Genomic DNA, 11669 nt, shown 5'->3' with positions numbered 1-11669 from the left:
GGAAAACCTGTGAATGATTAACTGGACCAACCAACTCCATCAGTGGGAATACTGGGTTGGCTGGGCAGATGGAGATAACTGGTCAATAGAGAGCCCCAGTCCCCCTTAGAGTTAGTCGTTCTTATAAAGGAGTGTGTGGAGCCCGTTTTTGGTGCCAGATTAGACTAAAATGAGCTGGCTAGAGGGCGCTTAATGCCAGCTGACTCCTGCAGTAGCAGCCATTGCAAATGGCCCTTCCCAGTCAAACGGCAGCCGAATGGCAGCCAACTTCCAGCCGCTGGATGGACCCCCTCTTTTATTTTTTTTATACTCTGACTCCATCCTTTTACTGAATTACATAGTCTGATCAGGAGAGGGTGCTTCTCTTTAGATGTCCACAATGACTTGTCTTAATATCCACAAATCATGACAGAATAATTTAGTACAAAGATTGGTGTTTAAAGAAGCAATCTTAGGCGACCAGCCAGGGGTTCATCAAGAGAAGTGGGGACATTTTGAGTGGCTACTACTGTATAAAGTTGGTAACCTGGATGAGTACCAGTGAGCTCAGCTTAAAAGGATATAAAGCTCAGACAAGGTCAGAGTTTTTTTTTTTTTTTTTGAAGCACAGAACATGTAACCTTTTCCACTTATTATGACAATTTGTTGTGTCTAATAATTTGATGACCAGTTGCTAGAGTTCCAAATAAAAACTTTCCTTTCTTTTGCTTTCATCAGAGGTCCTTTTAACATTTCAGGTCAGACTCAAATCCTCAACTCTGAACTGATCTAGCCTATGGTTGGAAAATCTGAGTTTTCAGTTTCTCAAATGCTGCTGTGGGTTAGTTTTAATAAACCCACAGACAGTTGAGCATGTGCATAACAAGTATGGTAAGTCATTATTAGTGGAGCACAGATTCGACGAGTCACCATGACAACAGGCCTATTTCACAACACCGGAACTAGAGATTTTAATACAGAAATGAAAACGACAAATTGTAGAAAGTGTTTAAAAGAGAAACAGCACTACAGCTGCAAAGGAGAGGGATGGTGCTCAAATTAATGCATAGGTTTATATGTAGTCCTATGGCAGGCCGTTTTAACATTTACTAAAAGCACTCTTCTCTGTGTTGTTCGATTTGTAGATCAATAAATAGGATTCTTCCTGATCAAAATCACCCTCCTAGTTGGAAATGTAGAATTAAGAAGAATTAAATTTCATATACCCAGAAATCTTTACACTTTATAAGTGGCCGTTTTGACATTTATCAGCATATTGTATTTCAGATCCTATTCAGACAAACTAATAAATATCAAAATGGCCTGCCACAGTTTGTTCTACTTATGATAACATTAAGGGGAGAAACTAGTTTACTGGCTGAATGGCTGTATCAATATTTCATTTAGGTGAAATCTCACAGGAGAGAAGCACAACTGTCAGCAGGTGAAAATGAAGTATAAAAAAGTTGTTTTAACAGGTAGGACCTGTGCATCATTTTATGGGGTTCCTCCTCATTTTACCTTTGTCTTCTAATAAGCATTAAATAAGTGTTATTAATCCCCGAAGGGAAATTCATTTTCAGGTACAGCCCGAAACTTGAGCTAGCGCCTGGCTACCTCAAGTGTTAAGTCAACCGTCCTGCAAACAGGAAGCCTGGGTTCTGTTGAAAACACCGTCATGGTTTTCCCCCGGGTCCGTTAATTCGAGTGTAGGTAACTTCAGAGGAAGTGAAATAAAATGACAGATACAGCTCAGCTTCTGTTCACCTTTGCAAAGGGGAGAAGAGTTGCAGCCCACATCTGCAAACAAAACTCAGCCCCTCTCCCCGCGCAGGCTCATTTTATTAATTTTTCTCAGGGAAAATCTTACAATTCAACACAAACAGTACATATTATTCACCCACTAATAGTAAATCTAGCAAATGTAAAAAAAAAATATTTATAGTGTATGTTAAAAATCAGTAAATATAGCAAAAGTTAAAAACCAGTGAATTAAACATCCATTATTTCACTCTGATGTGTCACCCCCTCTCAAAAGTTGACGTTTTCAATGTCAACTTTAATCAAACCCATTAATATCTGCTCATGACCAGGATATTAATCATAGAAGAAAACTTTAAGCGGTGTTTCTTTCAACATCATAGAATCATGGAATAAACAATCAACAGTTCCAATGGAGATGTATCATTAATCAGGGATCAAAAGTAATCACAATCAAAACTTCAGACCAAATGTTCTCACTCAAGACCACAGTTTCAGCATTTAGCTCCAATTTTGGTTTCATCTATTTAAAGGAAAGCTGTTTTAGTTTCCTATGCGCACATTATTTTAATGTACCTTAGACTAGGTAACCTAAGCCTATAAATCTAATAAGTTCGAATTCATCTACTCTCACTCCCACCTGGAGGCCTCCTAAATGTGACCGCTCACCATGGATAAACCATCCATCCAACATTATTATGTATTTTAGGTATAGATAATGATCCATTTATTAGCTTAAAAACTAAAGGTCCATTTTGCAGTTTGGTCTGAAGTAGATTGGATCCTGAGCACATTTTGTGGCTTAAGGAGACAGGCCAGTACAGGAGGAGACCTTGAAGAGGCTGTAGGAGGGCAACAACCCAGCAGCAGGACACCTATCTCTAAATTTGTGCAAGGAAAAATAAGAGTAGCACTGCTAGACCCCTGCAAAATGACATCCAACTGGCCACAAATGTGTATGTGTCTGCACAAACAGAAAACGACTCCATAAGGATGGGATGAGGGCCTGACGTGCTTATATGGGGGTTGTTCTCTCACCCCAACTCGATGAATGATGCCTGGCATTTCACAGAGAACGCCAGGATTGGCAAACTCACCACTGGTGCCCTGTGCTCTCTAAAGATGAAAGCAGGTTCACACTGAGCACATGTGACAGATGTGACAGAGTAATACAGACACTGTGGAAAGCAATCCGCTGCTTGCAACATCCTTCAGCATGACAAGGTTGGCAGTGGGTCAGTTATTGTGTGGGGTGGCAGTTCTTTGGAGGGCTGTGCACCCCTCCATGTGCTCACCAGAGGTAGCATGACTGCCATCAAGCACCAAAATCAGATCCTTAGACTCCATTTGAGACCATATGCTGATGCGGTTGGCTGGTTTCCTCCCTAATGCAAGACAATAGGGGGTTTTCAGGTGACGTCACGCTCACGTGGCTACTCAGCGCGTCCGCCATATTGGGTGGCAGCCTTAGGCAGTATTGACAGTGAAAAATGGTGAAATCGTGTGTAATTGTTGGTTGCACGGCCCGTGGAGGTGGAGATCAACGCTCTTTCTATCGTATACCAGCCGTAATCGTGAATCAATGTGAAAAAACAAAACAGCTATCTGAACAACGCCGTCACCTATGGCTGACACGGATATCCAGGTCCGATTTGGACGGTGTTAAGCTGGAATAAGCCAGAGTCTGCAGTGCTCACTTACTTTGTCACAGGTAATTAACTGTCAAGCATTTAAAACATGTAAGAATATATTAATAATAGGGCTTGGGCGTCATGACGTATTACTTTCCGTGGCCGCAATGTTGACTGCCTCCGCCGCCGCTACTCAGACTACTGCATATGACTACCGCGTACTGGACTCAGCCATGTTTTAATTTGATTCATTTCACCTTAACTTGATTTCAACCAGCGGGAAAAGGCTCAAATATGTGAGAAACCCGGAGGGTTTAGGGAGGTTTGGCAGTTAACGTTACTAACCAAACCTTTGAAACACATAGCAGCTAGTTAAAAGTACATTACATGCCTGAGTGGTTGTTAGCACTAACGGTTAGCACTGTTTGCTGGCTTTATGAGCTGCAGCTCCTGAACCCATCCATTCGTAAACTGCACATGAGACTCCAAGGACTTGTAGCTTTGGAACTGTTCGCGCACCGCCGGCCGTTAGCCACCTAGCATAGCGAGCCCTGCGTCGGATTGTTTACATTTTTACCATCTTATTAAAACTCACCCATCCACGTATGATGGCGATTTCCTTCATGTACATCACTTCGACATCTCGTACCCAACCAGATGTGAACTGGTTGTGAGCCTCTAGACCCTTGTACGCTCTCCTCAAGAGTGTGCAGAGGGTTTTCACTGAACACCGGGTAATGAACTATGTCGCCATGCTCTACATTTGGCCAATCATCTGGATTAGTGCTAAACAAGGCACCGTGGAGGGCATAGGGGTCCATATGGTCGATCACGGAACATTTTCTCAGATATGTTCCATGATCTGGTGGCTCTAGCGTGCTGGTGTACTTATCCATTCGCGACATGATATATATGATATACGATAATATGCCACCCAAGATGGCGGACCGGACGCTGGCCAGTGACGTCACTGAAAACCCCCTATTCTAGACCTCATGAGTGATTGAAGCTATGAACTGACCCACCCATTCCGCAGACCTGAATCCAATCCAGGTTTGGGACATCATGTCTGATCCATCCACCAACGTCATGTTGCACCACAAACCGTCCAGGAGTTGGCAGATGCCTTCCTCAAGGTCTGGGAGGCCCTGACATGAAAGAAAGGGTCTATTGCATTGAAGGCTATCAGGTATGCCCTGATTTCCTCCTTCTCATCTGAACAGACATCCATACACATTTGGCCAACATATCCAGCCACTTTGAATGATGAGAACTGGTCTTGGAGACTAGACTCAGCACAGCTCCATATGTGGGAGAGTATATCCTGAAGGACAAGAATGCAGAGTAGATTTTCTTCTTCAGGCCTGTACCCCTTGCAGCTGACAGCACTTTGATGTTTGGCAATCCAAAACTGGGTTGCACATTATATTATTTTTGAACATACAATAATGAGCGGCTGGCTAGCTCAAATGGTAAGTCACCTGTCCTGCTACAGGAAGCATGGGTTTGTATCCCAGCTGGGTGGAATGAGCTGCCATTGTTGGTCCTTACACAAGACACTTCATGCTAATATCTGCTTTGGGGAGTGGTGGCCTAGTGGTTGGGCATTGCGCTGGGAATCCTGAGAGTGCCCACAGACTGCCCCCCTGACTCCTTGAGCAAAGACCCATAACCCCACACTGCTCCCCAGGCACCGCACAATGGCAGCCTACTGCTCCCCAAAGGGAGAGCGTGAATTTCGTTGCACCGTACTTGTGACCGTGTAATGACAATAAAAAATCTGGAAAATAATAATAATAATAATCTGCTGGGCCCGCCTTTTTTGAAAATTCTTTAATGCCGTTTTGTGTTGGATATTAGAAGCTGCTGAAGGGAGGTTTCTACAATTTCCTTCTTTCATCTGTTGAATATACCAAAAAATGAGAAATCTCCTGTCCTGGGGTGATGCTGAGAAACTGGTCCATGCATTTGTTACTTCAAGGCTGGACTATTGTAATTCTTTACTATCAGGAAGTCAAAAAACTGTAGTTAAAAGCCTTCAGCTGATCCAAAATGCTGCAGCCAGAGTTCTGATGAAAATGAAAAAGAGAGATCACATCTCTCCTATCCTGGCTTCTCTTCATTGGCTTCCTGTTAAATGGAGATTTCTTCCTGTTAAAAGGGAGTCTTTCCTTCCACTGTAGCTACAAGTATGCTGGGTGTGAGGGATTGCCTTTGGGTCAATGAATAGATGCATTCAATGAACGTCGCTCTGGTTCATGCTCATTATTTCAGAACTTACCAGTTCAGTTCATCAAAAATATATAGGAATTCAGTGAACGCTATTCATTGAACGCATTCATGCACAACATTGTGCACTGATGATACCATGCATGATGCTCTGGTGTGCTGAAGATGCGCTTTGCTGATGTTGCCCTTTCCAATTAGCCCTAAAGTGACCCTAATTGAATAAGCAATAGAAGATGGATGTATGGATGGATGGAGACTATTATGATGATGATGAGTGCCTGGAAAGTCATGGATGTGGTATGGACATATCTTTGCATGGGGGCACCTGTAGGGTCCGGGCAGATTTCCCCGAGCTCTGCCCCTGAGCTCTCAGTTGTTTGTCACTTATCATTTTATTTTCTAATTATTACAAGAGGTAAAGATTTTATTCAACTCAAACTAATGAAAATTCTTATACCTTGAATTATAGTTTCTATAAGATAAGAATAGAAAACTATCAAAAGATAACAACTTTTGTAAATTTCCCCAGTTTTCTTTATTATTGTTTCTCCTCATATGAACCCAATATTGGAGTGAAATACAGTTAGAAAAAAGGTTGGTAACAACTAGAAGATCAAAACACACAATGCTTTACCTTTAATGTACGTACAAACCCCCTGTTTCAATAACACAGCAATAAGGAATTTCAAAAGTACGTTGCATTTTACAAAGACAAAATGGAAGCAATCTTGCAATACATTTTACAATGTTCAACATCATTTAAAATCATTAAGACGTCACATATAAAGAACATTTGTGTTAGAAGCAGTTAAATCATTTAGCCTGTGCTTATGAATAAAATGTAAATATTAAAGTGCTCATCACAGCAGCGTTTTTAGGAAGGTATCGGTTAAATACTTATTTTTTTAACTCTTCATAATGTTAAACTTTCAATCAAAATGCGAGTATCATTAACTTTAAATGCACAGAAAAAATATAGCAGATATAGAAAAGTTTAGCTATTTTGTAGTTTTATTTAAACAGATTTAATGATAAATATAGAAAATGCTATTCATAGTCATTCTTCTTTACATTAAATGGAAGTGAACAGAAAAGTTTTCCCAAACCTCAAATTACTATGATCTTTAAAGTCAGAATCCATTAGCCCAAGTATTAGTCACTATGTTTCAGTAAGAATCATAAGATATTAGTTACACAATGAGCCGATTTTTGATGAATGTTTGCACGCTGAATGGGTTGTGTGACTCCTGAGGTCTAATATTTTACCTTTAGAAAAACAAACATGGCTGATTTATAATGTGCCTTAATTGAAGGAGAAAAAAAATCCCTCATGCTGCAAGTTAAAGATGTTCTTTTTCAGGCACTCATCTCTTGTTCCTTTACAGGAAGTTTAACTTGTTTTTGTTTGATTCTTGCATAACTGCATAAGGGATTGCTGCCTTAATTTGTTTTTGGCTGCACAGAAGTCTTCTTCATTATTTATTTACTATTTTTATTTCTGAACATTCAACATGATTACAGATGCGCAGACTCGCAGGAATTTTTGCTATTGTTTCCACCAAATTTTGTAATGTTTTACCTCCTCCAAGTTGAGCCAATTTATTATTTTAGCCTCTTAAGCACCCTACTGAAAGGTGGGATTGTTGACAACATAATTTGTCGCGATTGAGGTGCTTTGGTGGGAGATATTCATTGGGGTGGGGTAAGACATCGACGTCATGGTGCCAGAACCATTCGCATAATAGCCGTTGCCTGGTTGTGGAACACTGAAACCATAACAGGCCGTGGAAAATGAGGCTGGTGGGTTATTGCTGTGCAGAGGCACAGTGGTCATGTGGTTGGACATTTGGAAAGTTGGAACCATAGGTTTGGAGAAACTGTGGTTGAACTGCTGTGTTTGGGGAGCCAGAGAGGCTGTAGGGTATAACGGGGCTGTTGGAGAAGGCAGAGATGTTGCGGGGTATAACGGTTGTGCTGGAGGAGGCAGAGAGGTTGCGGGGTATAACGTTTGTGGTGGAGGAGGCATAGAGGCTGCAAGGCTGAACTGCTGCACCTGCAGAGTCTGGCTGGGCTGTGGAAACGGAGAAAACGTCGGTCCTGCAGGGTAGGTTGTTTGCTTTGGCGCAATGGGACTATCAATCGCTTGTGCCGCATTCAGAACCTGCAAGCCATCATCTATTTTTTTACTTATCCTACCAAACATTGCCTCATTATCTTTAGTCTTGGCACTAGATCCTTTAATAGTGCTCGACCTGGTGAATTTCGTTATGTGTTCCTCTGCAGTAGTCAGAGTCATAAGGACTTCTATCAAAGATTGGGAAACTGTGGGAGTGATGTGATCAGGTCCCTTTTTTTCGATCCCCTTAACCAGTCTCTCCAGAATGTGGACTCTTTCGGCGATTGTGTCACAGTTGGTTTTGTAGACCTTCACACTCTCAGCCCTCCGATAGATGGAGTTGCATTTTTCCACGATGCGTTCTATGGTTTCCATGATGATCTGCTGAGACAGAAGAGCAGGAATTTTTCTTTATTTTTTATTTTATAAGGGGCAAATCTTCCAAATCACATCCATCCATCCATCCATCCATCCATCCATCCATCCATCCATCCATCCATCCATCCATCCATCCATCCATATATACATACTGTTTTAGGGTCGTGGGAGGCAGGTGTCTAGCTCCTTCAACGGACGGGAGACCTTAAACAGGTAACTGTCTAAAGATAAACATAAAACAATAAAAACAAGCAGATACATGAAACACTGCAAGGTGAAGCCAAGGAATGCAATAAAATCACCATATTAAACATGTCTCGTAAGTGCATGTGCTGCTTTTATGCTTTGTGGAAATATTTTCCTGCTGATCTAAATTCATATACAGTAAGGTAAGATCCCCCCAGCAAGCTTTAACAATGCCTTGCTCAGAGGGAATTGAGCTTTTCCATTGGAAGTAGACTAGAAAGACTAGAAAGAGGAGAAAGAGGTGTCTTGTTAGAGACTGCTGTCCCCAGGAAGATGACAAGCACTATGACTGGGTTTAGAATTAGAAGATTTAGAATAGTTTCTTTTGGCTTGTCATAAAAATCTTTTTTTATGTACTTGAGCTGCATGACTGTGTAGTTATGCAAAATATGTATTATATTAACATTCAATTCCACATTTAGAAAATAATTGTAGTTAATGGTTGCTGTAAATAAGTGCTGTTAATTAAATACAAACATCACGTACTGCATTAAAAAATGCTCAAACACATAAAACTCATCACTATAAATGGGTGAAAGTAGCTGCTGGGAAGCTCTGTAATAATACACTTCAGAAAACACGTTAAGAGTTCAGCACAAGATCACTGTTGTGACTGAATGATCACTTCTCGACTCATGACGAAAACCTCCTGCTGTCAGCCAAAAATTCTTCAGTATGTTGGCCAATCAGCATTGAGCAGTCAACTGCACGACCCGCCCCTTCTCCATGGAACGTCTAAAAGGTTTAGCCTCACTTGAAGCTGTGCTATCCAATCAGGGCTCTACTTTCTCACTGCTTAGTTCAACAGGCCGAGTTCACACCTCAGCAGGGATTGCTTATAGGCAGAGTCCTGCTGCTCCAGAGCAGAGGGGAGATTGCAGAATAAACAACTGATTAATGTGCAACATACTCTTGAAATCAGAGGCATTTTAGGGCTCATTTAATGCAGTTTAATGGCTACATTTATGAAGTTTGACAAAGCATATTTGACCAATAATTGTAATAAATTTACTGGGGAGGTTTAGCCTTCCTGGTATTCAATGAGAATTTCACACTGCTGTAAAATCAGTAAAAAAAAATGCATTTTTTAAAATGAGCAATGGTCATATGATTTATTTTTAGAACATATTCAGAATTTATAAAAATGAAATTTTTGAATATGACTGCAAACGTTATTTTTAATTGTTTTTTACGGCACTATTGGCTTGTTTTTATGGACAGTAGGCCAAGAGGAAAGGGGGGATGAGAGACATGCAGGAAAATAGCACAGACCGGATTCTAACCCGGGTCGCCCGCGTCGAGGATAAAAACCTCCATACATGGGTCATGTGCGCTAACCACTGCGTCACCAAAGCACGCCCCCTCTTGCTTTTATTGAATATGTCTTATCTCTGTGTGAACCTATATAATTCTCCATGTGACAGACTGGTTTCTGACTGAGGATTAAACACTATCTGAATGCATTAGACCTTGGTTTTAACAGCAGCACCACCACGATTTCACTACCTCCCAGAACAGCATTTTCACTCTTCCCCATAATAACAAACAGATTTTAAAAAAAAAATCTTAATTGACTGGTTTTATGATCCTACGATGAAAATGATGCTTATGACTCACTGAAAATGTTTTCAAATTGAAATCTAAGACATATAAATGTTAAATAGCTTGCCTCTAAATAGGTCCGTGTCTCTCACGCACAGCAGACCTCCGTCTTTACCTCTTATCCTTAACACATCCAACCGGGATGTCATCAACTCATCTTTTTTAAAGCATTCCCAAAATAATTTGGTCATGTGTAAACAGATCTGTTTTTACAGAATGATGAATTACTTCCATCAGAAGAAATATGACTTTGCAAAGTTTATGCTATGTACTAACAATAAAATAATAATGATAATAATAATAATAAATCTTTAAATACTTTAAATTTATTTGATTATTTACCTCCACGTAGATTGTCAGGAGCTGCCTGTAGTCCTCTTAAGGGGCTGATAATGAAAGCAAACTGGCACTAAATCTCAGTTGCTCCCTCACCTTTATATATAGAGCACCTTAAACAGAAATATCTTTGGCATCTGAGGTATCCGTGCTTCTGAAAACGAAAAGAGATGAACCTTTCTTCTGTGGTTGGAACAGGAATATCCAGTTTGAGCTCCAACACAAAGGCGCTAGATGATGATTACTGGAACTGAATAAAAAAATGTCCACATTAGATAATGGTAACACACGGTATGGATTTTACGTTAATATGTCCAGAGATAATTGTTAGTGCCAAAAATGTCAATCATTGTACTGAGATTCATTGTGTTTAATTCATTTCTAAGTAGCTTTATTTGTGTTTTTCTTTAAGTTTCCTCTAGTGGTTATGCTTGGAAGACTCTGAAAAGTGCTGCGTCACTGTCAGGAAAAGAGATTGTGAAACAAAGCATTACGTTTAGTTTCATAGTGTTTTGGCTGTTTTATCTGAGGAACAGCATCACAGAGTTATTTTTATGCTCCTTAAAGACTTAAAAAAAACAAGAATCTCTAAGATTCATCCATCGGCTTGCGCTCACAGCAGATCTCAGCAGTTGCATCCTCACTCTGCCCTCAGGTTATCTACCTCCATCCATATTCCTGACTCTACAACCCATATTTCTGCTACCCTCTTTCAGCTAACTCAAGATCCGGTCTTCATCGCTGAATCATGAATACACTCGACTAGGTTCTTGCTTGGAAAACACCTTTGGCACATCCTGTCTCGGTCGGGCATTCAACCCAGACACTATTCTGGCCATTCATTCTGCATAGGAGCTGCCACTACAGCTTCCAGCCAAAAGATCTCAGAGCAAACTATCTGTATTATTGGTCACTGATCGTCTTAATTCCGTTCTATTCACTTTATTTCTATAGCTCCAATTCACATCATGTCATCTCAAGGCACTTTCTAGTTCACCAGATCATCCAGTCAGATTGATTCAAAGTTTTCTTTCTAAGGAAAACCAGCTGATTGCATCAACTCATTGACTCAAAGGCAATCCCTCACACTAAGCATGCTTGTAGCGACAGTGGAGAGGAAAAACTCCCTTTGAACAGGAAGAAACCTCCAGCAGAACCAGGACCAGTGTCAGCGGCCATCTGCTGAGGCCGACTGGGGTTCAAGGAGACAGAAGCAAACAGAAAAATTAACATAGATACAAAAGGAAAATCAATCAAATCGTTATATATCTGTAGTTCTCAATATCGACTCCACTCTTATACTTGCCTCAGCTTAATTTAATCAGTTCCTTTTAGGCTCGGAAAAATTAACTGGAGCTGAATCTTTGCCAAATATTTTACTCCCACTTAGA

General features: G+C 40.7%; 1 protein-coding gene across 2 annotated transcripts; it reads right to left on the bottom strand.

The window, feature by feature from the left end:
* Positions 1 to 6116: 6116 nt before the first annotated feature.
* On the bottom strand, positions 6117 to 10415 carry LOC119776073 (leucine-rich repeat extensin-like protein 2). 2 transcript variants are annotated; one of them, XM_038274292.1, is made up of 3 exons: positions 10285 to 10415; positions 8247 to 8315; positions 6117 to 8100 (listed from the first exon to the last, which is right to left on the bottom strand). In XM_038274292.1, the coding sequence occupies exon 3, from the start codon at positions 8089 to 8091 to the stop codon at positions 7225 to 7227; it is 867 nt and encodes a 288-aa protein (XP_038130220.1). In that variant the 5' UTR covers positions 8092 to 8100; positions 8247 to 8315; positions 10285 to 10415; the 3' UTR covers positions 6117 to 7224. The 2 variants fall into 2 exon arrangements, with proteins under 2 accessions (XP_038130220.1, XP_038130218.1); XM_038274290.1 differs by having other exon boundaries at positions 6117 to 8097.
* Positions 10416 to 11669: the final 1254 nt, after the last annotated feature.

Source organism: Cyprinodon tularosa, unplaced genomic scaffold, assembly GCF_016077235.1.
Source record: "Cyprinodon tularosa strain WSP-4 unplaced genomic scaffold, ASM1607723v1 ctg903, whole genome shotgun sequence".
In the NCBI taxonomy this organism is placed as follows: Eukaryota; Metazoa; Chordata; class Actinopteri; order Cyprinodontiformes; family Cyprinodontidae; genus Cyprinodon; species Cyprinodon tularosa.
This window is presented reverse-complemented; position numbering and strand designations above follow the sequence as displayed.

Coding starts and splice junctions, on each gene's coding strand:
- LOC119776073 (XM_038274292.1), bottom strand. CDS start 8,091: ATGGAAACCATAGAACGCATCGTGGAAAAATGCAACTCCATCTATCGG.